The sequence below is a fragment of the Guyanagaster necrorhizus genome (assembly GCF_019112545.1).
Source record: "Guyanagaster necrorhizus MCA 3950 unplaced genomic scaffold BT62scaffold_2, whole genome shotgun sequence".
In the NCBI taxonomy this organism is placed as follows: Eukaryota; Fungi; Basidiomycota; class Agaricomycetes; order Agaricales; family Physalacriaceae; genus Guyanagaster; species Guyanagaster necrorhizus.
This window is the reverse complement of record NW_025064881.1, coordinates 1,842,690-1,867,643: the sequence shown is the minus strand read 5'-3', so window position 1 is coordinate 1,867,643 and position 24,954 is coordinate 1,842,690. Positions and strand designations below refer to the sequence as shown.

At 50.0% G+C, this 24,954-nt stretch overlaps 13 protein-coding genes across 13 annotated transcripts; 5 read left to right on the top strand and 8 right to left on the bottom strand.

The window, feature by feature from the left end:
* Window positions 1-156: 156 nt before the first annotated feature.
* On the bottom strand, window positions 157-3,681 carry BT62DRAFT_285436 (P-loop containing nucleoside triphosphate hydrolase protein). The gene is made up of 10 exons (XM_043180365.1): window positions 3,564-3,681; window positions 3,494-3,507; window positions 3,370-3,432; window positions 3,111-3,311; window positions 1,712-3,057; window positions 1,215-1,661; window positions 1,041-1,155; window positions 761-988; window positions 638-705; window positions 157-586 (listed from the first exon to the last, which is right to left on the bottom strand). The coding sequence occupies exons 1-10, from the start codon at window positions 3,566-3,568 to the stop codon at window positions 545-547; spliced, it is 2,529 nt and encodes an 842-aa protein (XP_043045654.1). The 5' UTR covers window positions 3,569-3,681; the 3' UTR covers window positions 157-544.
* Window positions 3,682-3,762: 81 nt separating this feature from the next.
* On the bottom strand, window positions 3,763-6,282 carry BT62DRAFT_926370 (isocitrate lyase and phosphorylmutase). The gene is made up of 11 exons (XM_043185021.1): window positions 5,684-6,282; window positions 5,469-5,636; window positions 4,996-5,411; window positions 4,794-4,943; window positions 4,696-4,742; window positions 4,516-4,640; window positions 4,409-4,464; window positions 4,312-4,354; window positions 4,202-4,257; window positions 4,048-4,153; window positions 3,763-3,999 (listed from the first exon to the last, which is right to left on the bottom strand). The coding sequence occupies exons 1-11, from the start codon at window positions 6,064-6,066 to the stop codon at window positions 3,900-3,902; spliced, it is 1,650 nt and encodes a 549-aa protein (XP_043045653.1). The 5' UTR covers window positions 6,067-6,282; the 3' UTR covers window positions 3,763-3,899.
* Window positions 6,283-7,415: 1,133 nt separating this feature from the next.
* Window positions 7,416-8,397, bottom strand: BT62DRAFT_285108 (uncharacterized protein). Its single transcript, XM_043180363.1, has one exon. It carries the CDS (start codon window positions 8,130-8,132, stop codon window positions 7,500-7,502), a length of 633 nt encoding a protein of 210 aa, XP_043045652.1. The 5' UTR covers window positions 8,133-8,397; the 3' UTR covers window positions 7,416-7,499.
* BT62DRAFT_926368 (uncharacterized protein) lies at window positions 8,234-9,279 on the top strand. The gene is made up of 4 exons (XM_043185020.1): window positions 8,234-8,408; window positions 8,460-8,539; window positions 8,585-8,660; window positions 8,721-9,279. The coding sequence occupies exons 1-4, from the start codon at window positions 8,291-8,293 to the stop codon at window positions 9,023-9,025; spliced, it is 579 nt and encodes a 192-aa protein (XP_043045651.1). The 5' UTR covers window positions 8,234-8,290; the 3' UTR covers window positions 9,026-9,279.
* BT62DRAFT_285258 (plant basic secretory protein) lies at window positions 9,104-10,122 on the bottom strand. The gene is made up of 3 exons (XM_043180364.1): window positions 9,535-10,122; window positions 9,373-9,490; window positions 9,104-9,324 (listed from the first exon to the last, which is right to left on the bottom strand). Exons 1-3 carry the CDS (start codon window positions 9,938-9,940, stop codon window positions 9,183-9,185), a joined length of 666 nt encoding a protein of 221 aa, XP_043045650.1. The 5' UTR covers window positions 9,941-10,122; the 3' UTR covers window positions 9,104-9,182.
* On the bottom strand, window positions 9,538-10,385 carry BT62DRAFT_926367 (uncharacterized protein). The gene is made up of 2 exons (XM_043185019.1): window positions 10,271-10,385; window positions 9,538-10,224 (listed from the first exon to the last, which is right to left on the bottom strand). Exons 1-2 carry the CDS (start codon window positions 10,352-10,354, stop codon window positions 9,994-9,996), a joined length of 315 nt encoding a protein of 104 aa, XP_043045649.1. The 5' UTR covers window positions 10,355-10,385; the 3' UTR covers window positions 9,538-9,993.
* A 170-nt stretch (window positions 10,386-10,555) lies between these two features.
* On the top strand, window positions 10,556-12,006 carry BT62DRAFT_990459 (ribosomal protein L1). Its single transcript, XM_043190228.1, has 5 exons — window positions 10,556-10,832; window positions 10,880-11,098; window positions 11,159-11,380; window positions 11,434-11,551; window positions 11,609-12,006. Exons 1-5 carry the CDS (start codon window positions 10,605-10,607, stop codon window positions 11,674-11,676), a joined length of 855 nt encoding a protein of 284 aa, XP_043045648.1. The 5' UTR covers window positions 10,556-10,604; the 3' UTR covers window positions 11,677-12,006.
* Window positions 11,852-13,971, bottom strand: BT62DRAFT_960167 (methionine adenosyltransferase). The gene is made up of 7 exons (XM_043188538.1): window positions 13,529-13,971; window positions 13,443-13,474; window positions 12,781-13,383; window positions 12,538-12,712; window positions 12,308-12,484; window positions 12,197-12,256; window positions 11,852-12,145 (listed from the first exon to the last, which is right to left on the bottom strand). The coding sequence occupies exons 1-7, from the start codon at window positions 13,614-13,616 to the stop codon at window positions 12,099-12,101; spliced, it is 1,182 nt and encodes a 393-aa protein (XP_043045647.1). The 5' UTR covers window positions 13,617-13,971; the 3' UTR covers window positions 11,852-12,098.
* A 319-nt stretch (window positions 13,972-14,290) lies between these two features.
* Window positions 14,291-16,652, top strand: BT62DRAFT_999905 (terpenoid synthase; the record flags this gene model as incomplete). The annotated part of the gene is made up of 8 exons (XM_043190856.1): window positions 14,291-14,503; window positions 14,555-14,689; window positions 14,744-14,864; window positions 14,935-14,957; window positions 15,054-15,229; window positions 15,285-16,230; window positions 16,285-16,437; window positions 16,485-16,652. The coding sequence occupies 8 exons, from the start codon at window positions 14,291-14,293 to the stop codon at window positions 16,650-16,652; spliced, it is 1,935 nt and encodes a 644-aa protein (XP_043045646.1).
* A 577-nt stretch (window positions 16,653-17,229) lies between these two features.
* Window positions 17,230-18,882, bottom strand: BT62DRAFT_999904 (uncharacterized protein; the record flags this gene model as incomplete). Its single annotated transcript, XM_043190855.1, has 5 exons — window positions 17,230-17,311; window positions 17,364-18,180; window positions 18,219-18,257; window positions 18,308-18,782; window positions 18,841-18,882. The coding sequence occupies 5 exons, from the start codon at window positions 18,880-18,882 to the stop codon at window positions 17,230-17,232; spliced, it is 1,455 nt and encodes a 484-aa protein (XP_043045645.1).
* Window positions 18,841-19,856, bottom strand: BT62DRAFT_1071317 (uncharacterized protein). Its single transcript, XM_043178740.1, has 4 exons — window positions 19,754-19,856; window positions 19,656-19,689; window positions 19,466-19,599; window positions 18,841-19,417 (listed from the first exon to the last, which is right to left on the bottom strand). The coding sequence occupies exons 3-4, from the start codon at window positions 19,484-19,486 to the stop codon at window positions 19,061-19,063; spliced, it is 378 nt and encodes a 125-aa protein (XP_043045644.1). The 5' UTR covers window positions 19,487-19,599; window positions 19,656-19,689; window positions 19,754-19,856; the 3' UTR covers window positions 18,841-19,060.
* Window positions 19,629-21,164, top strand: BT62DRAFT_285037 (uncharacterized protein). The gene is made up of 5 exons (XM_043180362.1): window positions 19,629-20,131; window positions 20,186-20,389; window positions 20,436-20,552; window positions 20,605-20,923; window positions 20,975-21,164. Exons 1-5 carry the CDS (start codon window positions 20,042-20,044, stop codon window positions 21,013-21,015), a joined length of 771 nt encoding a protein of 256 aa, XP_043045643.1. The 5' UTR covers window positions 19,629-20,041; the 3' UTR covers window positions 21,016-21,164.
* BT62DRAFT_941230 (uncharacterized protein) lies at window positions 21,116-24,525 on the top strand. Its single transcript, XM_043187783.1, has 2 exons — window positions 21,116-22,705; window positions 22,758-24,525. The coding sequence occupies exons 1-2, from the start codon at window positions 21,314-21,316 to the stop codon at window positions 24,378-24,380; spliced, it is 3,015 nt and encodes a 1,004-aa protein (XP_043045642.1). The 5' UTR covers window positions 21,116-21,313; the 3' UTR covers window positions 24,381-24,525.
* The last annotated feature ends 429 nt before the right edge of the window (window positions 24,526-24,954 follow it).

The window sequence follows — 24,954 nt, the reverse complement described above, 5'->3', positions numbered from 1 at the left end:
ACTGTCCCTCATATGCACGGGCTAAATACAATCTAAAGGTAAAGTTGGCATGCCCACCCGACAGTGTTTCAATGTATACTGCATCGAAAGGAGTTCCAGACAGGTATGTTCGTATGTCAGGGATCTTTGAGAGATCTGGGACTTGGGAATTCATACTGAGCAGAGAGTGGTTGGCTAAACGGAGCAGTTTAAACTTATTGACATCTTCGGTACCGACACCTGCAACTGTTAAGAGTCATACCGCTAGGTGCGACAGTCGGTGCAGTCGGCAGTGCATACTACAATCATTATCTGAACTCTAAACTCTAAAACTCTACAACTATTAGTCAAATAAAGACATTCACACACCTAAAAAAAAACTTGGATAAAGTAAAAGTAGAAGTGGAAATCTCTCAATGAATGCCCTGCTCTCGTCAAGTCATTGACAGAACGAATGTCAGTGCAATTGTTTGGTTCATGTCACAGTACAAAGAAATTCAACTACTGGCAGCTCCATACTCTGCCATGTACAAATGGGAAAAAGACGAAAGGTACAAGAGGGTGTTTACAGCTTGTCGTAGTACGTGTCAAGAGGAGGAATCTCCATCTGCAAACAATAATTAACAAATGAAAGAAGCCATAGGCTCAGAGAACAAACCTTGAGACCCTTGCGTGTTCGGATGTTGTGAACAATTTTCTCGATGTTGGAGCCCTTGTCGAGAGGAGCTAATGCATGTATGTTTAGCAACTGCACAAAGCATGACCAACCCAAAACACTCACATCCGTTCATGAGTTCCCAATGATCAAATACATTCTGGGGGAAGGCCTGTCCAGCCGTATGCGAGCGGAGCTCACCGTTGAAACCGAAGGACTCGGAGACAGGCAGGTAAGCCTTGACGGTGAACATAGGTGTTCCTGGCCTCTGCTCTTCGCTGAAGACCTGACCACGCCTCTTGTTCAAGCAACTGTAGACACCACCAATGGCGTTCTCGGGACACTGGATCTCCACTGAAACCACAAGTGTCAGAAGTGCAATATGTGCGAAATGAAGACAGCATACCAAGGTAGATAGGCTCTTGGAGACCAGGGGTTGCGAGCAAGCAGGCAGCGTAACAGACACGACGACACGTAGGGATGATCTGCCCTCCACCACGATGAATAGCATCCGCATGCAGCTGAAAAAGAAGATTATGGGTATCATCGTTCCCAACGGTTGCAATGCCTATCAACTCACCGTCACATCGAGAATGTTGAAACGAACACCACGCATGTTCTCTTCAGCACAGACACCCTCCTTGGTCGCCCATTGGAACGCGGCAACACAAGAATCCTTGATTTCATTGAGGTACTGCACACCCTTGGTGACATCGACCATCACGTTGGGTCCGGTGGTATCAGGACCGAAACACCAAATCTTCCTGGCATCGGTGACATCCCAGCCATACTCATCAGCGAGGATACGAGCCCGCGCCTTGAAATCGTCACGAGCGCTGACTTTACCCTCCTCGATGGCTTTCGTAAGCTCCTCATCGATGGGCATAGCCTTGACATATAGACGATTGTGTTTGTTCTGCGACTTGGACAAGGCCACAATGGACGACTCGGCCTTCACGGTTTCACGGTAAGGCACGACGGGGTCGGAGATCTTTAGGGGAACACCAGCGTGGTCTTCTTGGAGATCCTATGTACCAAATGAGGAACCGCATCATTCTTCAGGATAAGGACACATACCTTGAGACAGATTTCCAAGTGCAGTTCACCAGCACCCGCAACGATGTGCTCTCCAGTCTCAGAAATCCAAGCCTGGACACATGGATCAGATTTGGAGAGACGCTTGAGACCTTCGACGAGCTTGGGAAGGTCCGCAGCGTTCTTGACCTCGACGGCAACCTGAACGACAGGAGAGACGGAGAACCTCATAATCTTCATGTTGTGGGCAGTTTCTGACGTCGTCAGAGTACCACTCTTCAACAAGAACTGGTCAATGCCAACGAGACCGACAATGTTTCCTGCCGGGCAATCCTCAATAGGCTCGATGTAACGACCCATCATCAAAATTGTTCGCTGGATAGACTTTATGAACAAGTCATCCTTCTTTCCGGGGAGGTAGTTGGGTCCCTGGATACGTATTTTGGGTCCTGAACGAACAGTTCCGGAGAAGACACGACCAAAGGCGTAGAATCGGCCTTTATCAGAGGTGGGTACCATCTTGGAGACGTAGAGGACGAGGGGTCCCTTGGGGTCACAGTCGCGGATACCAATAGCGGACTCGTCATCCATAGGACCTTCGTAGAGGGTCTCCACACGGTAGCGCTGCGCAGTTGCGGGCGAAGGAAGGTTAATGACTATCATCTCCAAGAGAGAGTCACCGGCAGGAAGGAATTTTCGCATGACAACCTTGAGGAGAGCTTTACCCTCAAGATCACGCTCTTCCTGACCAAGCTTGATGTCGAGCTTCTCCAACATGGGTCCAATAGCGTCCTTCTTGAAGTTCATCACGGAATCGAAGATCTTGAAGATGGGGTCGAGCACAAACATGTTGAAAGCACGCTCGAGGGGTTTTCCGTCGGCATCAACGGACTTGGTGGACCATTTGCGTGTAGCAGGGTTGAAGAAGTTATCACCCCACAGCTTGGCCATCATCTTTTCCTTGTCCACACCGAACTTCTTGGCATACCGGGCAGCGAATTGTCGGAGAGTGAAACACCATCCATGGAGTCCAGAGCCGAAAGCGACGGTACCCTTGTCGGGGTAGACCTGGACGTCACCAAGCGCTTCGTCGTGGAACGTAGAAATGATAACGTTCACACTCTCAACGGTACGCGAGAAAGACTGGAAGAGGGATTCCTTGTTGACTTGCAGCTCGAGAAGGGCACGATCAACCTTGTTGATAACAACGACGGGTTTGATTCGCTCCGTCAGGGCCTGCCGGAGAACTGTCTCAGTTTGGACACAGACACCTTCAACGCAATCAACGACGACGAGAGCACCGTCGGTGACACGAAGGGCAGCTGTGACCTCGGATGAGAAATCGACGTGTCCCGGAGAATCAATCAAGTTGATCAAGAATTCGTTGCCTGCGCACACGCTCGAAATCAATGCTCCACGATTATCTGGCAAATCAACGCACCCTCAGTCTTTTGCTTGATGGAAGGCAATTCCTCCTTGTCCACCTCAAAGTACATGGAGATGGCTGTGGATTTGATAGTGATACCACGTTCTTTTTCGTCCTCTCGCGTATCCGTAAACCGCGTTTCTCCAGCCTTGGCCGACGCAATGATACCCGCCTTTGATACCAGAGAGTCCGTAAGAGTGGACTTTCCGTGATCGACTACCGAGACATGGAGTGTCAGCCTGGCTCTGAGGGAGTCGCTACTGAGAGGACTCACCATGAGCGATGACACTCATGTTACGGATATTTGTTGGCCGGTCCATGAGAGTCCGGATTTGGTCTGAGAGAAAAAAATGAAGGTCATGGGGGGGAATAAACGAGAACGGGACGAGAACACTAGCCTACGGTGAAGTTACTGCCATGAAGAAAATTTAATGAGCACTAATAAAGCAAGCGAAATGGACCACATACACCATGGCGTCTAAATTTTACAATTGTCAGATGAGAATATGAGTACAGAACAACCTCTGAGGGAAGAATGTCGCCAACAGTTGTACAAGCCTGTGATGCGACTGTGAGAGCTGTTAAGAGGGATGATGTTTTTCAAATTCGGCTACCAAGCCTGTCTTATCGATCAACTTTAGGGCAGGCCGGTAAAATATCATGTGACGGACGGTGAGTCGAAAACTGTCCGCAAGCGGGAGCGCGATGTATTCATTGAATTCTACTCAATATTGATACAAGACACAACAAATCACTCATAGTCATACACATGTCAGTTTCGGGGACGAGAAAGACATTACTCGATTAAAAAGAGTGCTCGGTTGAATCTTTTCCTGTCGATGAGGTACTGGAAGATCCGGATGAGACAGTCTGGAGAATACGGTCTATGTAATTGGCGCCGCTCCTGATAAAGTGTGAGTATTTAAAATAAGGTAGTATAAAACATTCTCACCACTTCTGGTGTGTCAGGACGTCACAGCCAATTTCCTTTTCTTTGCGCTGAATAAGTTCCACGTATGCCAACATGCCATCTTCCTTGTAACGGGCAGCGAGCTCAGCTGCAGTGGATTTTAGAACGAGCCGCGCAATCGATGGAAACATTATACCTGTTATTACAGCGCCACTGTGAAGTCCAGCCAAAGAGATCAACTGAAGCACAAATCTACAAAAGCGGACATGAGCGGTTGCTACTACAACTAATAAAAATGAACATCACCCTTCCTTTGCGAGTTCCCAAACAAAGTTTTTGAGATCAGCATCTAAGTTCAATTCGTTCAAAAATGATAAGCAGGAGGGAGGATAACGTTACGAACCTGAGAAACCATGAGCCGACCAGTTGAAACTCGGGCTCAAGTTGTAGACGAACCATCTGGAGCAAGTCAGCATACGTGTTATTTCACGTTCGAAAGCTCAGACTCACTTTCCAGGATACTTTTCACGGATTTTCCGAGCGAAGTATCGTGCCTGTTCGAGATCGGGTGTCTTGGTCTCCAGCCAGATCAGGTCCGCATACGAAGCAAAAGTCATCGATCGCTTTATAGCTGCCTGTCGTATAAATCGGTTTTTAGCACAGGTGCTTAGCATCATGTTACTACCATACCTCGACACCTCCCGTGAAATGGTAATACCCTTCCCTTGTTCTTGGCACTGTAGGAAAAAAGATCAGAGATGAAACACAGAATCATCAAGTAGACGCACGTTCAGAGTCCCAGAAGACGGCCTTGCCTAGAATATCTTTGGCAATATCGCGTGCCTCATTGGTCGACTTTCCTTCCACTGCGATTAGATACGACTGATAGGCGGATGTCTTGTCCTCGATGACTGATTCGTTGATGGCCTTCTCGACGGCTGAACACAAACCAGTCAGTCGTGCTATCTCTTACAAGCCTGCAAGATCCACCTTGGTTGAAAGTACACATGACATGGTCCCGAGTCCACTGCTGTTCAAGATTGTCAATCTCAGGGCCAGATGCGCCAGACGCCTCAGCCTGAGCGAGAACCTGCGCCAAAGACTTGCTGTCCTCAGTAGTGGTACCCAAAAGATACTCATGGTCCGCGACATCGATATCTGAGGACAAGAGTTTTCCTGATTCAGAATCCGTACGAGCGATGAGGAGCATGGTGGATTTCATAAGATCCAACTGAAACCGGGCTGAAATGAGGCGCGAGACATGAATCGATGTCGGTACGAGGACTTTTCCTCCGAGATGGCCACACTTTTTCCCGCCATGCAATTGGTCCTCTAGGTGAATACCCGCTGCACCCGATTCCGCAAAGAGCTTAGTGAGTTTCATGACCGCCGATAAGCCGCCATGTCTGAGTGATGGAATGATTAGGAAACGGACACTGCAGGTTCGAAGGAAAGAGACGGACCCCGTATCAGCATCAGCGACTATGGGACGGAGGTAATCGATGTATTCCATCTTTGCCCTCGCTTCGGGCGTCGCGGACATGCGCTCGTCATAATGCTTTTTATCATGTAACTGTTGTGCACGGAAAATACGATGCACCTGGTTCGGTACCGTGGTATATGGATAGTCGCTATGTATGATGAGGATCGCAGCACAGTAAACAGAGAACAAACGCACCCAAGGTCAGGCCCCACTTCATTATTCCCCGTCGTCAAGACACTCGACGCCGCCCAACCAGAGACATAGACAATCTCCTGATACCGAGCCATTTGGGTCATCTGAACAGGGTCGATAGCGCCCATGGTATGTACGGGTTTCCTGGCATCCGCAGCCCGAGACAGGACGGCATAGAGCTTGTCTGCCAAGAGTGACGATGGAATGGGTACTACCGGCAAAGACCCCTGCTTGGACGCTACCGAAGCAGCGGTATACGGCCTCTTGATATTGGCAAACCGGGGCTGGGCGAAGAAGGCTTCCATTTCGGAGACTCGCTGGTCAAAGAGGGCAGATTCCTGGTCGAGGGAGGGAGAGTCGAGGGATAGCGAGGCGATGGAGGACATGGCGCGTGAGACGCGACCTGCTACGGGTAGGCAGCGGGGTAAGGTGCGACAACAGAGCATTCGAGCTGACTGGTTGGAGGTGAAATACATGGTATCTCCACCGGTTGGAGGCGTAATCAGTCTAGGGCCAAGGTGGATCCGATATACGTCTCCCGGTTCATAGACAGTCCGGGGAGGACATTAACGCTGACCGTCAACCATGACAGAGAAGCGGGGTAATTTCGGGATAATTTCATTTCCGGCTCGCAACCCCCCACATTGTATGCCGGATGCCGGAGCTCTGACTTGGCCTCATCGTCCTTCTCCATTACCTTTCAAGCAGCCCACTAACTGTAACCCTTGTTTTTGTGACGAGAACAAACTCTCTTCCCCCAAAACGAAAGGGGTCCAGCTGGAACTAGTCCTGTTACTCGTATCTGAGTAACCTCTCCACTTTCTCCTCGTCATTATTTCCCCCAAGAAATGGGTTTACAATTGGACCCAAGAAGGTTTGCACCTCTGTCGCGCAGCAGTTGCGTCTTGATGGGAAATGCTCTCTCGCGCTGGCAGATAACGCTAGGACGTTTGTTGAACCTACAACATCTAGGGGACAAAACTGGCCACTCGCTCGGGCTGATCCTTCGCTAGAGTCATTTGTACCTCCGAAGACTCGGAGGGAAATCGTGACGGTCAAAAATTCCGCGACTTTCACCCCATGAACGCAAGGGATTTTATTCTTTTCTCAAACGCCTAATGCATGAGACTTGCATCCGGGAAACGTTTTGCTTGGACGCGTCTTGGTTAGGTGGCCCACATGCAAAACCCTGGTGTCTACTATACTCGGATTGCTGGCGAGGAGAGGCGAGCAAGCGGGATATCTAGTTGGTGCTAGCAAGCTATGGTAACCTTGTACTTTCCATAGTCGCTCGACATATCAGATCCCACGTCTTATCCTGCTCTGCTGACTGGATAGCCGACCTTGGGAGAGCTGCACGTTCTTGTCGAGTTGAGCATGCGAAGCGATATGGTTGATCGGAACTGTGCTTCAAGCTTTCCGTAGCACATGAACGAAGCGGTCCCATGAACATAAGTTAATCTAGGACGCCAACGAGGCTGAATAAAAGCGGGTTACTTTGAGTTTTTGCGATCAATCCGGAGATGTTTGCTCCAGCGCAGATGTTGTATCTTGGGGTTTTAGAAAGATAGAGAGATGGATAAGAGTTACGAAAGGGGTGTAGTGCTGGTGATCCGGTTGAAAACCACATTGAAGGATGTCCGAGACCCATTTCAGCGCATGAAAGGGGTACATTCGTGTCGAGTTCAGAAAAGAGGCCGTTTATACAGTTACGTGTTCCGCGAGTATCTATGTAGCAGTAGGTTGACTAAAAATCACATGCTAGTTGTGGGTCCTTGTATATGTGTGGGGAATTCACATGTAAAATACAGATTAGGTATCATCTCTGGATACCGGCAGCAGCCTCGACTCTTGCAACCTCATCCTTCAAAGCATCCCGTCCTTGTTCAAGCCACCGCACGTAATCGACAGCACGGAGCAGGACACCACTCTTGCCCTTGCCCTTTGCGCCTCCATTTGCACCACTCCCCTTGGGTCTACCACGGGACGGCATGGGTATCGTTGGCTCAGAGCCACCTGCGGCTAGAAGGGTGATGAGCTGGGCGTACCCGTCACGGATGGCATTGCGACGCTTCTGCTCCGACATGATATGGTTTAGACGTTTCTGTGGAGTGCTAAGGAGTGATTTGGTGCGAGCTGGTGGTGGTTGTGATGGTGGTGGTGGTTGTGGTTGTGGTTGTGATTGTGATTGTGGTTGTGGTGCTTGTGGTGGTGCTTGTGGTGGTTGCTTGGGGATTTGTGGGATAGGTTGTTGTGGTTGGGGAGCGAATGGCATCATGCTGTCGAGAAAGGAGGTGTCAAGCTGGGCAGAAGCGTCCCAGGCAGTAAAGGTGTCGAGGAATCCGAGGAGGTCAGTGGTCTCGGCGGGGCTGAATAGGTCGGCAGAGGGGGGAAGAGGCGGAGGTATCGGGACGAGGTGAGCATGGTCGAAAGTGAAGGCAAAGTCGTCCATGATAATAGGTGGATGAGAGAGTAAGAGTAGGGACCGGCTCCGGGTTATATAGTGCCGTGATATGCTGACATAAGCCGAGTCCGTGTTTGATGGGGAGGTTTATCTCTTTCCCCTCCGCCCGTCCGCGACCCCCCCGTCGACCGTCCGCACGACCCGATATGTCAGCCATCCCGACCGACGAAATCGACGCTTCCCTGGATATCCAGCAGCAGCAGAACATCCAGCAAGTCCAGTCCCAGCAATCTTCTGGCACTCCCTCTGACACTCCTAGAAAACGTGTGTGTTATCTGTTGCCGACGCAGCATCTCAACTAACACTGTTCCGTAGCCAAGGCACCTTCTGTACGACGAGCATGTGTTGCGTGCCACACTGGGAAGACTAGATGCAGCGAAGTATTGCCTTGCCAGGTACGTGCGAAATATCCAGCATACGGTTGTGCTGATTGGAGGCAGTCTTGTTTGAAGCGCGGTCTTGGAGCATCGTGTGCATATCCTGATCCTGATGCACAGGACCACAGCCACCCTCCCCGTATGTTTACCCCTGTCTTGTCCCCGTTGCTCCCCGCTCACCCCCTCCCCCCCATTCCAGCGGCGACCACGCCTGCCTTTAATGCTCCGCCGCCCATCTATGCTCCGACGCCCAACCTCAACCACACCCAGTACTACGACTACAACGGCGCTTTCACTGGTGCATCTTCCTCCACGTTCCGTCCATCAAAGCGCCCTCGCAACCTTACGGAAGAGGAGGCTGCAGCCATCACTCGCAATTTTAGCAGAGGCGACTTTTACGTCGGAAGCAGCGCTCCAGTCAGGATCGACCCTCGTTTGCCTGTAAGACTGACTCTGGGCGAGGGTGACCATGTCCATTTTACGGTTGGGGAGGCGTTGGTGTAATTGCGGTCGTCTCAGCACCATGCGCAATGTATTTGTACATGCGGTTCCGTCGTTAGGTTTGAGAATAACATGGTTCACGTCCCAGAAAGAGGTTCCGCCGGTGCCAGGCCGTGGCCGCTCTACGCTGGCGGTCGGCTAGTTTTATTGCAATGGTATTTCAAACGGCCGAGTCCCGGTTACCAACATAGATCTTCCACAACTTGCCCAGCTTCCGTCCAGTCAGCTCCTTGAATATCTGTTCGTCCCACTCACGGTCCTTCATCAGTCCATTGAGTTCCTGCACCGTCCCTTGTCCATATCTATTTATAAAAGTCACACTCGATTCCCAAAGCACGACGACAACATACCTATTCTCTAGCCAATCGAGGAAATATGCTGTATGCTCATACCCAGCGTCCCATTTGTCTGGGACAGAATCGGGGGACCAATGTGGAGGGGCGAGGTCAGCGTGAAGACGCACGAAATCTACATTGTTTAGTATAATTAATGAATCATCTGATGCAACTCACCTGCGATACCCTCGACCAACCCGCCAGGACACGTCCCCCGCGCGTTGTACTGAAAACAATGCACCATCTCGTGCGTCAACACACCCATAATCTCGTGCCGCACCGCCTCCGCTGGCCCTCCCTTTTTCACGATGTAATCCACACTCAGATGGATCTCTTTATGGGTCTCGCTCCCCGTCGTGTGCGCCACGCCGTCCATGCTCCGTAGCACCAAGACGACGCTCCCGACAACCGGCGCATTCGCAGAGGAGTCGTAGAGATGCGTCAGGGTGGCTTCGACGGCGAGAGTTAGGGCGGTGTGCGGGTCGAGGAGCTGGAGGAATGTATGGACGCCGGGGTGTGCGAGGTCGGGAATGCGTAGGGAGAGGGTGGGATACACCCAGGCGGGAGACGGTGTTGGTGCCATCGTGGATAAGGTCGGAGTACCGGTCCGGTGTTTTATTTCCAAAAGTACAATGACTACTTCTCCTCCTCCTCCTCATCTGACAAATCATCAGCCTGCTGCACCTTTTCCTGTGCCCTCATAGCACCAACAATATCCTCCTGACCTCCTCCCTTTTCAGCTGCCAACCGCCGCCGTATCAAAGTATGTATCGCCTCCTGCGTCTTTCTCTCCAACTTTGCCAGCTTCTTGTCTGTCTCTCGCTTCAGATCCCAGTTGGGTCTTTTCGGCGCAATGTTGAACACGTCCTACCATCAATATAAAAGGTGCATTTCACGCAGAACACAAACTCACGAGTTCCTGGGCCCTTCTCTGCTCGTCCTCGGCAATGATCTTCTCAGCGACACCCTCGACGTTCTTCTCCACCGTATCCTCCATATCCACGTCCTGCGATTGCGTTCGCTTTTTCAGCGTTCGAGATTCGGGGTCAAAGTTGCGGTTCTTTATAATGTCACTGCAAAGTATTAGATAGATAAATGGTACCCAGTAAAGTACATACCCATCCTTGCGTCTCTTCAATGCCAACAGACGCTCCTTGCGCGCCTCAGACGCCTCTGCTAATGCCATGGTCAATAGCCAAGCACCGTTGCTGACTAAGCACCGCCTGTTTTGGTTTTTGCCTTTCGCCATGCTACCATGCCTGCGCCAATCCCTCCCCTCCGCCCTCTTCTCACGTTCCTTCCATACCACCCCAAATGCCGCCGTATCTTATCGTGCCCGAAAAGGTCTCGTCTCCCAAATCCGCACTCCCTCCAAACGCGCCATGGCCGCCAAACTCAAGCGTAAAGCTGCCGCTGCCGCTGCCAAAGATATCAGCACCCGCCTCACTTTGCAGGATGCCGTAGGAGTGTTGAAGGTATGTATACACACTATACTATTTTATTTGGTAACCAATTCCTGTAGGCCATAAGCGTACCCTCTCCCCGCCCATCCACAGTATCCCTCTTGGTCAAAACAAAGCTAGGAACAGGCGTAGCTGTCCCCAGGGGTAGGTACAAGCTCCCAAAGGAGGCCACGAACGCAGCAGAGGACATCGTATGCGTGTTTGCAGAGGGGAGGCAGGCCGACGACGCTAGGCGCGCTGGGGCGCATATCGTCGGGGGGATAGAGCTTATCGAGGGTGTGCGTATCCCCCCCCCCCTCCCTTGCGTTCTCACCTCCACCTTAATATGCCCCCCACAGATCGTCTCAAATAGGATTCGTGCAACAACCTTTCTGTGCACCACTTCGCTTATAAAAGCCATCACCCCCCGGCTGGGCAGGGTCCTCGGTCCCAAGGGGTTGATGCCTAGTGAGAGGAGGGGAACCGTCACCGACGACGTTGCCGCGTACATACACAAACTCGTCGGCACAACAGAGTGGAAGGCAGACAAGCAGGGCGTCATCAGGCTCCCCATAGCCAAGGTCTGCTCGTTTACAAGCCTCGCGCGTTCCGACTCTCACCATTCATCATACAGACCGACTGGACAGCAGAAGACGTCGTTAAAAATTTCGAACATGTGATGATTTCGGTCAAGCGCGCTACGGGCAACTTGAGTGTCAAGGAAGGTGGAAAAGCGAGCGTTGGCAGTCATTGTACGTCCCCTTCTTCTTCTTCTCTTGTAGCCCGCCTTTGAACTTGGGTCCTTTCAGCGGCTCCAATCACCAAAGTGATGCTTAGTGCGACACAGGGACCTGGGATCAGGATATCCAACTTTTAGCATATAAATGAAAGTTGAACTTAACCCATGGAGACGTGTGATGTCCGTTACATTGTTGCCTTGTTCTCAGCGTGGGGACACATTCTTGTTACTAAAGATATCCTTTGCTGCTGCCCTCACCTGCTTTAGCTTTCGGATGTGTGGTTCCCGGGCCCCTCTAGATGTCTATGCCTTTGGTTCCCCAGAAGTACAGAAAAACAACGCGGTTGAGCGCGATTTATTTTCTGCTTTACTAACTATTATCTACGTTTTTTTGTTAGCACAACTACGTCCCTACAGAAATTTCTACAGTCCAGAGCAGTGATAGTGATATAACAATGCGATATGATGATAAACAATGAACGGAAGGATGAACTTCCCGTGCGTGATAACGTAATTGTAATGGGTATTAAACGAAAGACAGGATAGGAGCGGCTTGGAGCTCAGAGGATGAGCTTCTTGGGCTTTTCCCAGCTAAAGTCGGGGTTACCTGCGAGTATGCATGAGCATGCAAATCTTGGAATAAAAATTGATGCCATACCAAAGTGACCATAGCAAGCCGTCTTGCGGTACTGAGGTTTCTGCAGGCTCAGTTCACGGACTGTGATAAACTGTGAGCCATGGGACAATTGACAGACGATATGCTACGTACCCATAATACCAGGCCGGAGGTCCCAGTTCTTACGGATGAGTTCAACAATCTCCTCTTCCGAGATCTTTCCTGTGCCGTAGGTGTCGACGTAGATCGACAGAGGCTCAGCTACACCGATGGCGTAGGAGAGTTGGACAAGGATACGACGGGCGATGCCGCCAGCAACCAACGACTTGGCTATAATCGTATATGAGCAAAAGGGCGGCGATAAAAATAACGATTTCACGCACCAATCCAACGAGCGGTATAAGCGGCCGAACGATCAACCTTGGAAAAGTCCTTTCCAGAGAAAGCCCCGCCTCCATGGGCTCCCCAACCTCCGTAGCTGTCGACGATAATCTTCCGACCCGTCAATCCAGCGTCGCCCTGGGGCCCACCAATGACGAATCGGCCGGTGGGGTTAATCTACAATCATCACGAGTCCTGATAAGTAAAAACCACGAGAATTACAAATATGCAGGGAAGACACGAACGTGGTAGATAGTCCGTTCGTCAAGAAGGAACGCAGGAATAACTTTCTTGATAACCTTTTCGAGGAGATCCTTTTGGAGATCGGCAAGTGCTATCTCCTCGGCGTGCTGCGCAGAAACGACGATGGTATCCACACGAAGAGGGATGGTCGCGCCGCCATCCTTCTTGTACTCGATGGTCACCTGAGTCTTGGTATCGGGGCGGAGCCAAGGGAGCAGGCCTGACCGGCGAGCAGCAGCCATGGCCTGGTTCAGCTTGTGTGCGAGAACGATAGTGAGAGGCATAAGTTCCTCCGTCTCATCGGTCGCATAGCCAAACATGATACCCTGATCACCCGCACCGTGGCTCTCGAGGTCACCGTGGTCAAGCCCCTGGGCGATATCGGGGGACTGCTGCTCGATAGCGACGAGGATGTTGCAAGTCTTATAATCGAAGCCCTTCTCCGACGAATCGTATCCGATTTCCTTGATTGTGTTGCGGATGATTTTTTGGTAGTCCAGATGGGCCTTGGTGGTAATCTCGCCAAAGACCATGATCATACCCGTCTTGGAGGCGGTTTCACAGCCGACTTTGGACCATGGGTCTTCAGCGAGACAAGCGTCGAGCTATCGAGGAAATTTTAGCACTTGCTGCAATATGTAACTGGAAAGTGCGATGTGCTCACAATGGCATCAGAGACCTGATCACAGATTTTATCTGTGGATGCGGTAAGTTATGATGGATGTGGATTTTTTTTCTCTAGCAACACACCAGGATGACCTTCACCAACAGACTCAGAGGTGAACAAAAAGTGACCAGGGGCCAGAGCAGAGCGAACGGCGTGTCCATTAGCTGACATGATGAAAAATCTAGGAATAAGGAAAAGGGGAAGGAATCTACGGAGGAGGGTGGGAAGGAAAGGGGTAGGGAGGGAACAAGAAGGGTTCAGATTTATTGTCAGTCGTGTGATTACATAATATGCTTATCACGCCATCCTGTCTATCAAGTTGCAAGTCGCACGTAAAAAAAGCAAGCGCCGCGAGTTACTTTATACGTTGAACTTCCAACTGGTGTATTTCTAGAGTATAGGTGTTCGGACGATATAGACCCAGATATCGATGCTGGATTCCAGTTGGGAGGCAGCAGATAACGGAGGCTATGCTGCAAGTTACGGTCGAAAGTCGAATAGATACTAACGCGGTGCATAACCTGACAATTTTGAACGTTCATCATGATGAATCACGTGTCACTGAAGGCAATCCAATCTATTGGTTTACGTCGTACCAGTAAACCATTCCGAATATACATGGGCATCCCCCACTCCGGGTCCGTGTCCCCATGCAGTAGAGTTAGTGAACAGGTGTGATCCGTATCATTGAACCGAACTGAATCCAAGTAAAGCGCATCGTGGATGGTAAAAAGTAATTAAACGCCCTCAGTTTGATTAAGAAATAGCCGCCCGATCAGCGTCGGAATAACCATCCGAATCCCGTCCCTTGAGCTCCGACCAAAAAAATAAGCCTCTCCACATCCATGCTCGTTCTCTCCAACCTAACGAACCTTCTCTCTCAGATTCTCTCTCTACCCGCCCTACACACAGCCGTGCTCTTCACACCCGCCGGCCAACTAGTCACCTTCGTCTCAGAGCCCATACGCCCCAAGGACGAAGTCCGAATAATCGTTGGTCTCAGTGGTGAAGTATGGCAAGAAACGCGTGAGCAGGGATACGGGATGGTTGATAGCGAGGTATATATCCCTGGGATCTGTTTGCCAGCACGCTGAAGTGGTCCAACCAAGCTGGGTCGTATCGTCGTTGTGCCTGTGGAGGACGTAGAGAGGAAACCTGGATCGACGGCGGAGGATCCGTTGCCATTGATGCTGATCGCTCTTAATTCTGATGAATCCATGGAATGGACAGAATTGCAGGCCAAGGTGCGTAGTAGAGTATGTGGGGTTACTCTATGGTTGTAATCATTCGTTTCGCAGGGAAAGCTTATCGCCGGTCATCTTGCAAGGTCGTTGAGCAAGTATCGTGAATTTCTTGTCGTACGAAAGCCCCCGACGCCGCAGGCTACGGCAATAATAGCTTCCTCTGCGCCTGTCCGAAGTTAGACAGCGATGGTGTGTGATTCTGTACAGCATTTGGGTGGGAAAACATCTCACGAACTTTGGGACAGCGTTTACGTTCACGAATAATTGGGTCGACAGATATGATATGTATATTAGTATAGATGCATGAAAGTAGATATATTATATATACCTTGTACCATGTAATCTCACCTTGTTTTGCCTTCAGCAGAACCCTGCAAATGTAGACCGGGTTGGATCGGTTTTATTGATGACGAACATACCTCACTACCTTCGCGCCCCTACCATCGTTCCCTCTACCCTCTCACCAAGAATTTTTATTTTCGACTCGATCTTTGGCCCCGGACCAAAGATACAAATAGAACATGCGACGATGGCCTGTCCGTAGAAAAATTTCGCACTCATTCCCCAATTTTACGACTTTTTGCCCGAGACGCAGCGTCTTGGCCCAAAAAATCGAGCATACCCCAGTAGAACGATCCCAGATACATCCTCCACCAATAATACTCTCCAGGCCACCGGATCCATATGTTATCCTCGCTTCTGAGCTTTCCCAGCTACGTGGAAACCTCTTGACTCTCCTTGGTTCGGCTCATCCAGGTCTTAAAGACCTGGCCCAATGCTACTTTCTCGATCCGACAAAACTCGTACGTTCACTCATTATTCTGCTCTTTGCACGCGCGACAAATAGACTGGGGTCGGGCTGGGAGGCGATGGAATGCAATGCAAAAAGGGAGGCTGGGTTGGGAAGGACGGAGGAGTTCGAGCTGCCGTTAACGCGTGGAGACGTCCTGCATTACTGGAATCCCAGCATGCCTGACCATGCCGAATCATTCGACTCTATATTTCCTCTACAAACGCCAGCACCGTTTCCACATTCTCCTCAAGCCCCTTCACCTTTTTCGTCGGACCCTCCTTCCACTCGCCAGCACCTCCTACCAACACAAATACGCGTCGCACAAATAGTCGAGATGATTCAAGTCGCTTCAATGCTGCACGATGAAGTATCTCTGACGACCACCTCGTCACCCTCTCCACCCTATTCGCTATTCGGCAACAAACTTTCTATTCTTGGCGGCGACTTCTTACTCGGACGCGCCAGTGCTGCTCTCTCCCGGCTAGGCGACAGCGAGGTTGTTGAGCTCGTCGCAAGTGTCATCTCGAACCTCGTGGAGGGCCGGGTGATAGAACTCAAGACCGAGTACGCATCATCCCCTCTCACACCCCAAGATGCATGGCATACCTACTTCAAAACGACGTATCTGAAGACTGGGAGCTTATTGGCTAAGGGTGCACGGTCTGCCGTGATACTGGGCGGATGCAGGAATCAGATTTGGAAAGAGGTAGCATACGCGTTCGGACGGAATGTTGGTGTTGCACTCCAGGTAAAGATATCTGTCTACCAATCGTTCGTTACTAAATATGTTTGGGTTGGATAGTTGGTCGACGACGCCAGGAAACATGAATCTTATGCGTCGGCCAGCACGCAACCCAGAATTGCAACAAGCCCCATCTTGTTTGCATGGGAGGACCATCCTGCTTTAGGACCCCTGATCGAACGCGGATTCAGTGAACCAGAAGACGTCGCAGTGGTGAGCTATAATGCGGTCTGAACTTCCGTACCTCCGACTGATCGTAGCCCAAGGCATATGACCTCGTACGCAGGTCTTGTGGTATCGAGAGGACATGGGAGCTCGTCCATGACTACGTTAACAGGGCCAGCAATCTTCTTCGATATCTGCCAGACAGCGAATCCAGGCTGGCATTAGACTTTTTTACAAAACGCATTGCTGAACGGACGTCATGATTTGTATGCATGAACGCTTATAAATACGTTAAGGTGATGATGTACTAATACCAAGTGTCCAGAAAGAGGCATACCCCAGTGAGAATCCCAGACGACATGTGTACAGTAAGTATACATAGTATAACCAGAAAGCAGCATAGCAGAGATGGAGCACGTGCGGAAGTCTGAACATTACGAGAGCACAATGGGATAGGAAGAGGAAGCGTTACAAGGCTCAAGCGTGGCCGTGACAGAGAGGTAGCTAGGGAATTAGAGGTTCCGCAGCCAGCGGCGAAGGTGGAGCTAGATGAAGATCGCCGCTGCGTTGTGTGTCTCAACAAACAGATTGCAAGACACCTGTAATATCGAATCTACTGTGGCAGATAAGGGTGGGTAAATGCATAGCCCCGAAGGCTTTAGGAGGAACGGTGTGTGAAAAGATAGGGATGTGTCGTTGTGGATCCAAAATGACAGCGTGGGCACGGCTAGCAATCATTATCCCTCGAACAATAAGTATAAAGGGTTAGTAAAACCATGGCGCGTGTAGTTAGAGAAGGTTTATGGTGCACGGGAATGAACGGCAATAGTATTGACACCACTAGTGCAGCAACGCCGAGAAATGAATCAGAACTAGAATATTCATTGCACGGGTCATTGCTTTAATTTTGAGAAGCGGCAGGCTGGATATTTCGTGTCAGCCCAAGTTATGGTCAATTCGTGATAGCACCTTACCGTGTTATTGAAGGTCCTCGGAAAACAGTATCGAAATCTGCGGTATCTCTGAGCTCACCCGATGATCTTGTCCGAGCAACCGTCTTGTCCAACTTGGTGTTTGCATACACATGTGAATCAAATAAATCCAAGGGAGGGGAAGATGAATACGCTGGATGTGGAAGGTCTTCTTGGAGAAGGGCCAACGCCTTGAACGCGGCATCGTTCGATGGGAAACGTTTTCTATAGAGATGCAGAGTCCTCATAGCCTTCAGTTTACAGGATGCGTCCGTGATGGCCGGGACGATTCCTTGCAGAATGTTTGTTATACTTTCGGGAAGTCGTGATCCTGTCGGCTGCAGGTGGGGTTCAAGGGTGTCGTCAAGCTGTTCAACAAAAAGAGTCTGCGACTCTAACGAAAGCGGGATGTCAGAATCGATTGACAGAAAGAGCCGCTGGAGGGTGTTCGAAGCCCCGTATGGAAGAGATGGATTCTTTAGTAGGTATGCGACGAATTCAGTCGTCAAGGAGAATCCCGCTTGATTGAGAGCATGCCAAAATCTGTGGATAGACTTCGAACCCAGTTCTACAAGACACTCTGCGATTCCAACGTCGGCTGTGGACGCGGCGGCGTCAACGAGCTCCTCCAAATGTCGACGAACAGTCTCCATTGTCACGTAGGGCAGAGCAAATTTCCCGTGGGAGTACGAAAGGTGTTCTTCTAGTTCGCCAAGCTGTTGATGCAATCTCTTGAGCACAAGATCGGAATGATGGTGGGCCTTGTCTGTGTCACGACCAACTTCACGATGACACCACTTTCTGGTCACGATGAACCCGCCTATTTTCGTCTCTAGCTTGAGAATCTGATCTACGTACATATCGAGTAAGCTCCTTGACACAACGGTGAGACGGACACTGAGAGTGATCATGAGCATTCTGGGGTATATTCTACTGTTTACACTGACCGGAATAATCTGACACGTTTGGTATGCCGTCATGCACAAGGCTAATATATTTCAACGTTTGCTCGTCAAACCGGAGTGTTTCGCGTGAACGATATACAGTAGAAGTTGTTACGTCTGATGCAGGGAGTGACATTGTTGTCAAGGACCATATCGCACTAAGGCACGTTATAGCCCGCTTCTGCATTGTTGCGGGGGTGAGCTCGCCTTGAGTACAGGTCACGAGGAGGCGTTGAATGCGATATCCTAGTCGTATCGTCACCGCATCATGTTTAAGCAACCTGTATAGCAGCAGTTTGGCGCTCAGGTCGGAACAGGCAACGACGTTGGGTATAACCTCGATGAAAGGTTCCAGCTCGCTGTCGACGGGTAATAGTTCAACAGCCCAACACATTGCGTTGAAATCACGGTCATTGCGGTCCTGTGATATCTCTACGGCAGCGGTCTCTCGGGCTTCCGACATTCCCCAAGCTATTGGCTGTAAAACACCGAGGGAATCTCGGCGTCGAAGCAGTCGGAGACTGCAAAGAACTCACCAGGATAGAAGGGAAAAGGGGGGGTGTGGTAAGGACAGTCATAATGGAATACTGGAAGGAAGGTAATAGAGCATATAGCACGCCACAGAGGGTGGTAATAGCAATGCCAAAGCATAATTCACGGATAACAGATACGCGAATGATCCGGCCAAGAAGAGTAAGAGAGAAATGTGGAGTAATAATGGTATTATTTCGACTAGAGCGGCCATCCTGAATCTGCTTAGTCCTTTATACAGAAATGCGGATATTCTCGCGCGTCTTTGTGGTGTGGAACGGTTCTCCGTCGCCTGGATGTAATTTCTAGTCCATTGTTGGACCAGCGTCGCCGATAAGGCACAGATGAGACTGAACCCAAGGCTAGGAAACTACAAAGTATTACACACCAGGGCAGATGTCGCTGGCGTGAATTTCGCATTGAGAAGGTCTGGTCCACTGGTAATGTGTGACCGGTTGGACACGGAGACCTGCTGATCGGAAATGCGAATGAGTAAGAATATGCCTTATCATCTGTATTGGGTAACAAGGATCTGTAGCTTTCTATGATGAAGGTAGTCATGCTAGCAGAAAAAAAGACCAGCTTGTGATTTGATTAATGGTGAGTCAGTAAACCGATGAATCGGCTCACAAAGATCAGGATTGCATCCATGTCTCCCTTCCAATTATGCGCTAATGCGCGATCGTGCTTCTCCGCCTCTATTAGATACGAATACTAGAGTTTTGCTGATGGATCTTCATAGCGAGGCGATTTCATATGATCATCTGTGCCTCAAGAGTCAGAAAACATAATGTGAAGAGCTTCACGAATGTCTTCGTACCTCCTGAAGCACTCATAGTAGCTGAAATTTCCTTCTAGTGGAGAAGGCAAGGAGGAAAGATGAGAGGATTGCTATACTCAATTATCAGGGACGCGTACGTCAAATGCTGTACCATATGTTTGGATTTTCATTGGCAGGGAACATAAAGCTTTGTGATGGATGTCAACAGTCTGAAGTTGTGGTTGACGAGCTAACGCCAAGTCCCCCGCTGATGAAATGATTGCGGGGTACAGCTGAATTTTGAAATAGCCTTCGGCTCGGTCCGGTTGTGATCTATAGCCGGAAAATGATCACGAGTGCCCGTGTTTTCTGTACTTTCACCCAAGTGCACGTCTTTGTTCCCAACCCCCACTCAGACTATTCCCCTTTCATTTCAAGGGAACAGAATGCTAGCTCATCTCTCCATCAGCGCAAAACAAGTGCTAGAACTGTCTTCCCGGCTGACAGGGGACCGTGACGATGAAGATCAGCGCCTGGTGGGTTATTGCATTCACTCCTTGGGGTGACTGCAGTGATAACGGTTTTTCCAGGTCATAAACCTCGAGGTTCTACTACAGGACCTGGCTTTGCATGTTCCGGATGTGTGGGGACGCGTAGCAGCACTTTATGGGGAGTCTGTACATCCTGCGTGCTGTAGCCTTCGAACCATGCTTGGCCACGACGTTGAGCAAATGGAAAAGCTCTTCCTTGATTTCGAGACGGCTCTGGATAACGATGATGATGCTGATTTCCAAGTGCGAGTGACTCGCATTTTATGGCTTCTTTTGAAACTGACGGTAGCATTTCAAGGCTTCTGATTCGGATTCTCCGTGTCCCATGAACCTAGCACCAGACATTTGCTGCGACTTTTCTAATGATGCATCCACGTCTCGGAACCAGTGGCGACGGTCCCATTGGGTGAGTCAACCCGCTAGATATTCCTCTTGGCTCCCGCTTTGACATGTATCAGCCTTCGCCACATAACTTTCAAGTTCCCCAAATCGTCCTAACCACATGTCCTTCACAACCTCCCGAGACTTTGTGCCGTGTCCCGATACAAGACAGCGCCTACAACCAACGCCTCACGGTTCCCACGCACACCACAGTCAACAGTGTCTTTCCTCCAATGCGTGCGCGATCTCCTCCTGTAAAGACAATAAAAGATTGGATATGGCGAGACGGGCATTGGCAAGCGATTCTTCCTGACTTGGACGAGCAGACTAGGAGAGGGATCTTTTCGCGTCCGTCGTCGAACATTAAACGGAGGGCGTCGCGATGCCGGATGTGCTGTAATCCCCAGTGTGTTTCGCACCATTCATGTGGTCACTAAAGCATGATAGGTTCTGTCACACGTTATCCGAGGGTTCCTGCGTATTACTAGGAAGATGTAATAAGTAGTTGTCCTACCGCAAAAATTTGCTGTGTTCTCGCCGTGCGGAGCCAAAGTATCCAGTTCTGGGCTAGGTGTGGCAACCAATCAGCTGCTCCTTAAGGAGACACGTCTGACACGTGGGTGAATTACATCACAGTGAATTTAGCACGTACTTGCTGCGTTTGCTTCTTCTACCATCACCATCACCTATCCGCTGCTGTTTCGTAAAAGGAATTTCTTCAGGCTCCTTCGACGCGCGTTCTTCTGGCTGCGGTCACCCTCTCATCCCCACTACGTCACTCAGGAAATGTCCCTCAAGGGTATCCTGTATGCTTACATTCTTGGAGGATTGACATTCATTCCGTTGCTCCTTGCATCTCTTGTACTTTTCACCATCTACACCTCGGTTCCTGTAGGCGATTTAGATGTTTCCCAGAAACGCAAGAGCGTCATGGAGGGGAGATTACAGGACGAGGAGGAGGCTCCCGAAATGACAGCTACAGCAATAGGCGACATCAATGACTTGCCCAAGACTCGGAAGGGCTGGTTGACGATGCGTAGGACGTTTGAACAGTCCGCCTTTGACGGGGGATACGTGACACTTGTCCGGTCATTCTTGGATGCCAGATCCAAGGACCCGAAGCGCTCCCGACCTAAGGACATGTGGTATGTTGTCTTGAAGGGGAAGATCCTTTATCTGTACGAGGACGAGGGCATGACAGAATGTGAAGCGGTGATTCAACTGGGTGCCCACGACGTCACTATCTATCCAGAAGGCCTTTTGGATGGTGAGCTGTTCGCGAAACGGAATGCTATTTGCCTCCAGCCCAAGGACTCTGAAGCAGATAGTATCATGCCGAGCGTGACGAAAGCAATGAAGTTGGATGGAAACGATGTAGGAAAGAAATCGAAAGACACAGAGACGAGCACAAAGGCGGCGGAGACCATGACAGACCCAGAAAAGCTGAAGACTGTCACTGCAAAGGAGGAAGCGGTCGATTCAAATACGCCTTGGTTCATTTTCGTCCGGTCCAACGTCGAGATGGAAGACTGGTATCTGTCGCTAGTTCACGCATCGGACCATCCGGCACAGACACATCATCTTTCTCCACTTCAAGCCATATTCCTTCCATCTGACATGAACCTTCTCGTTACAACTCTCGATGAACAGCCCGATGTGATTCCCATGCGTTGGCTGAATGCTCTGATCGGTCGCATATTCTACAGCTTTTACAAGACGCACCTTCTTGAGGCTTTCATCATCGGGCGGCTTATGAAGAAGTTGTCAAAGATCAAAAGGCCCACATTTCTCGCCGATATTGTGGTCACACAGGTGTCTGTGGGAAACACTGCGCCTACATTCAGTAAACCTATGCTCAAAGAACTCACCAAAGAGGGTGATGCTTCTTTGGAGATTCATCTACTATACAAGGGCGAAGTACGCCTCACCGTTGAAGCCACCGCGAATATCAACTTAGGCACATTCAAGTCCTATAATGTCAAACTCGTACTGGCGGTCGTCTTGAAGGAGATAGAGGGAAATCTGCTGGTTAAAGTGAAGCGTCCACCAAGCAATCGTATATGGTACGCCTTCACGCAGATGCCCCGGATGGTTTTGGAGGTCGAGCCCATTGTCAGTGACCGTCAGATTACATGGAGCATGATTCTCAGCACCATTGAGTCAAGACTCAAGGAGATCGTGAGTGTCATATCAATCTATCAACCGTAGACAGTGATTGATGATTTCGCAGATCCAAGAAAGTGTCGTGCTTCCCAACATGGATGACATCGCGTTCTTTGAAAGCCTATCACATCAACATCGAGGCGGCATTTGGCCAGACGCCCAGCGTGTCCCCGATCAATCCTCGAAAGATACAGGCACAGAAATCGACGTAGTTGAGGCATCCACAGAAACCGAACCGCCACCATTGATTCAAAAGACGACGTCCCTTCAGGAACGGACAACATCGTCGCCTGAGCCCTCGCATATAACAACCTCATCAACGGAACCAGGTTTTACTGACGAATCTTCTCAATTAAATCGACGGCGAACGTGGTTTTCGACTGTCCGGAACGACGAGAAGCTGCCGTCCAATGAGTACGAAAACCCAACTTCGAAGGATGGCGATGAGACCCGTGGTCGTTCGGTAGATGTTGGAAACATAACCTCAACGAGGTCTCATTCACCACCTGGTGAACCAGATCACACAGAAGATGGCTCCGATGATGGTACTAGCAGCCAGAAAACCTCACAGAGCCATCTGTCAGTAAACGATGGTCCGAGTCGTCGGTCATCCTCGCGGACTTCGTCTATCTCGGATGATCAAGGAAACAGACCACCCGTGTCCTTTCAATCTTCTCAGGCTTCACGGTCGCAGGGGGACCAACCCCCTCCTTCTCCCGAACTCACTCGAACATCTCCCGCATCCCCCAGTACTTCTTCATTCCTGTCTACATTAAAGTCCAAGGCAGGAGATAAACAAGCCCTCAGCAATTCAGCAAAAGAAGCTATGAGGAAGTGGAGCATCAATTGGGGCGGTCTACGTAAAGAATCTATGGGTACTACAGGGAGCAGTGACGAAATGCCGGACCACGGACCTGTTGACTCTCAGGAAAGAGTCGCAAGTACCAGTAGCTTTTCACATAAAGCTAGGACGAGCTATGCGGAGGTCCGGGCGGCTGTAGCGGAGCGACTGAGGGGCGGCGAAGACTCCAGGTCGACGCAACTGTCTTCTATACCAGATGCCCTGTCTCGTACCCGGACGGTTTCATCTTCAATGCTTCCACTCGCCCAATCTTCTCTTCGAAGAAATCATGAGTCCGATATATCTGATAGCATTCTGCCGATCGACGATGCTCCTGAAAATCCAATACACGTCCAGCCCCAGGCAAAAACGATGTCTATCCCTGGGATACATGCTAGTCACAAGGGAAATGTGATGTCCATGGGATATGTGGTCCCACCAGTATCACCGCCGCCCGAGACTAAGAAGAATCCGGTTCTTCGGCTGTGGAAGAGCCCAGTTCTGTCTGGTTCCACGGACAACACGGTTGTGATAGCTCATCCGGAAGGAAATCAAAGCGTCGAGTCCCTTGAGCCTCCTCTAAATAATGTGTCTATCCCTCGACCCCCTCCTCCTGCTCTACCCCCCCGACCCTCCGTTACGCGACCGCCAGTACAGCATACTAGAGTGGCCTCTGATCCTTCAGCACAGTCCGCATCAGATAGCCTCAAGTCTATAGTAGACAAGGAGGAGAAACGGACTGGACGCCCTTCGATATCTGACCAGACTCCGCCCATCTCTCCGCCCAACCCAGATCCAAACGCTACTGAAACGTTACCATTACCACGGATTGAAGTTGCTTCTTCATGACGACGTGAATTTTTGATAATAAACGTATCGGATTTTACTCCTACTGTTAATTATTTTGGCACACATTTGTATATTACGCATACGCATACTTGGTCGGTCGTTATGATATTTAAAATCCAACAAGCTCAGTTTCCACATTGTGGGGTTTTTCCTTGAAATAATGGAATGGATTGACAAAATATTCTCATTCAAATTCAAAGACTGGATCTTCCTTAGGCTGTTTCGCCGTAAAATAGATTTCCTTCCTGAGCCGCTACGATGCATACCGGCCAGAAGCATCGAATCCGATGGCATTTGTTTTGATTTTGTAGCAGTACTTCTTTTCGTGATATTTATCTTTACTTTGGAGATTTCTATGTGTATAATATGTACACTAACAATCGGTTGTATTTCTAACGAAGGACAGGTCTAAATGTTACTGGTTCACTAGGCCCACTATTCAAAGGCGTCAGCCCGTCAGTGACGAATGTACCGATACGGTTGATGTACATATGATGCGTGCCGATCATCCATCATTGCGCGCGGATCCCCGTACTCGTCTTTTAGGCTCCCGACAAGTGTGGAATGCCGCCAT

Bases quoted from the DNA above. Each gene is read 5' to 3' on its own strand.
- BT62DRAFT_285037 (XM_043180362.1), top strand. From the start codon at position 20,042: ATGCTAGCTCATCTCTCCATCAGCGCAAAACAAGTGCTAGAACTGTCT. The intron at 20,132-20,185 runs GTGGGTTATTGC...CGGTTTTTCCAG, and splicing joins ACGATGAAGATCAGCGCCTG to GTCATAAACCTCGAGGTTCT. The intron at 20,553-20,604 runs GTGAGTCAACCC...GACATGTATCAG, and splicing joins AGTGGCGACGGTCCCATTGG to CCTTCGCCACATAACTTTCA.
- BT62DRAFT_926368 (XM_043185020.1), top strand. From the start codon at position 8,291: ATGTCAGCCATCCCGACCGACGAAATCGACGCTTCCCTGGATATCCAG. The intron at 8,540-8,584 runs GTACGTGCGAAA...GATTGGAGGCAG, and splicing joins GCGAAGTATTGCCTTGCCAG to TCTTGTTTGAAGCGCGGTCT. The intron at 8,661-8,720 runs GTATGTTTACCC...CCCCCATTCCAG, and splicing joins GGACCACAGCCACCCTCCCC to CGGCGACCACGCCTGCCTTT.
- BT62DRAFT_960167 (XM_043188538.1), bottom strand. From the start codon at position 13,616: ATGTCAGCTAATGGACACGCCGTTCGCTCTGCTCTGGCCCCTGGTCAC. The intron at 12,257-12,307 runs GTACGTAGCATA...AGTTTATCACAG, and splicing joins CCTCCGGCCTGGTATTATGG to TCCGTGAACTGAGCCTGCAG. The intron at 12,146-12,196 runs GTATGGCATCAA...GCATACTCGCAG, and splicing joins GGCTTGCTATGGTCACTTTG to GTAACCCCGACTTTAGCTGG.
- BT62DRAFT_285108 (XM_043180363.1), bottom strand. From the start codon at position 8,132: ATGGACGACTTTGCCTTCACTTTCGACCATGCTCACCTCGTCCCGATA.
- BT62DRAFT_926370 (XM_043185021.1), bottom strand. From the start codon at position 6,066: ATGTCCTCCATCGCCTCGCTATCCCTCGACTCTCCCTCCCTCGACCAG. The intron at 4,355-4,408 runs GTTCGTAACGTT...AATTGAACTTAG, and splicing joins GTCGGCTCATGGTTTCTCAG to ATGCTGATCTCAAAAACTTT. The intron at 4,258-4,311 runs GTGATGTTCATT...CCGCTTTTGTAG, and splicing joins TGGGAACTCGCAAAGGAAGG to ATTTGTGCTTCAGTTGATCT.
- BT62DRAFT_285258 (XM_043180364.1), bottom strand. From the start codon at position 9,940: ATGGCACCAACACCGTCTCCCGCCTGGGTGTATCCCACCCTCTCCCTA. The intron at 9,491-9,534 runs GTGAGTTGCATC...TAAACAATGTAG, and splicing joins GTTGGTCGAGGGTATCGCAG to ATTTCGTGCGTCTTCACGCT. The intron at 9,325-9,372 runs GTATGTTGTCGT...TTTTATAAATAG, and splicing joins CTCGATTGGCTAGAGAATAG to ATATGGACAAGGGACGGTGC.
- BT62DRAFT_941230 (XM_043187783.1), top strand. From the start codon at position 21,314: ATGTCCCTCAAGGGTATCCTGTATGCTTACATTCTTGGAGGATTGACA. The intron at 22,706-22,757 runs GTGAGTGTCATA...ATGATTTCGCAG, and splicing joins AGTCAAGACTCAAGGAGATC to ATCCAAGAAAGTGTCGTGCT.
- BT62DRAFT_990459 (XM_043190228.1), top strand. From the start codon at position 10,605: ATGCTACCATGCCTGCGCCAATCCCTCCCCTCCGCCCTCTTCTCACGT. The intron at 10,833-10,879 runs GTATGTATACAC...CAATTCCTGTAG, and splicing joins ATGCCGTAGGAGTGTTGAAG to GCCATAAGCGTACCCTCTCC. The intron at 11,381-11,433 runs GTCTGCTCGTTT...TTCATCATACAG, and splicing joins TCAGGCTCCCCATAGCCAAG to ACCGACTGGACAGCAGAAGA.
- BT62DRAFT_1071317 (XM_043178740.1), bottom strand. From the start codon at position 19,486: ATGGATGCAATCCTGATCTTT. The intron at 19,418-19,465 runs GTGAGCCGATTC...TCAAATCACAAG, and splicing joins TGGATGCAATCCTGATCTTT to CTGGTCTTTTTTTCTGCTAG.
- BT62DRAFT_285436 (XM_043180365.1), bottom strand. The intron at 1,662-1,711 runs GTATGTGTCCTT...TTTGGTACATAG, and splicing joins ACTTGGAAATCTGTCTCAAG to GATCTCCAAGAAGACCACGC. The intron at 706-760 runs GTGAGTGTTTTG...TACATGCATTAG, and splicing joins TTGGGAACTCATGAACGGAT to CTCCTCTCGACAAGGGCTCC.
- BT62DRAFT_926367 (XM_043185019.1), bottom strand. From the start codon at position 10,354: ATGGAGGATACGGTGGAGAAGAACGTCGAGGGTGTCGCTGAGAAGATC. The intron at 10,225-10,270 runs GTGAGTTTGTGT...TATTGATGGTAG, and splicing joins AGAGAAGGGCCCAGGAACTC to GACGTGTTCAACATTGCGCC.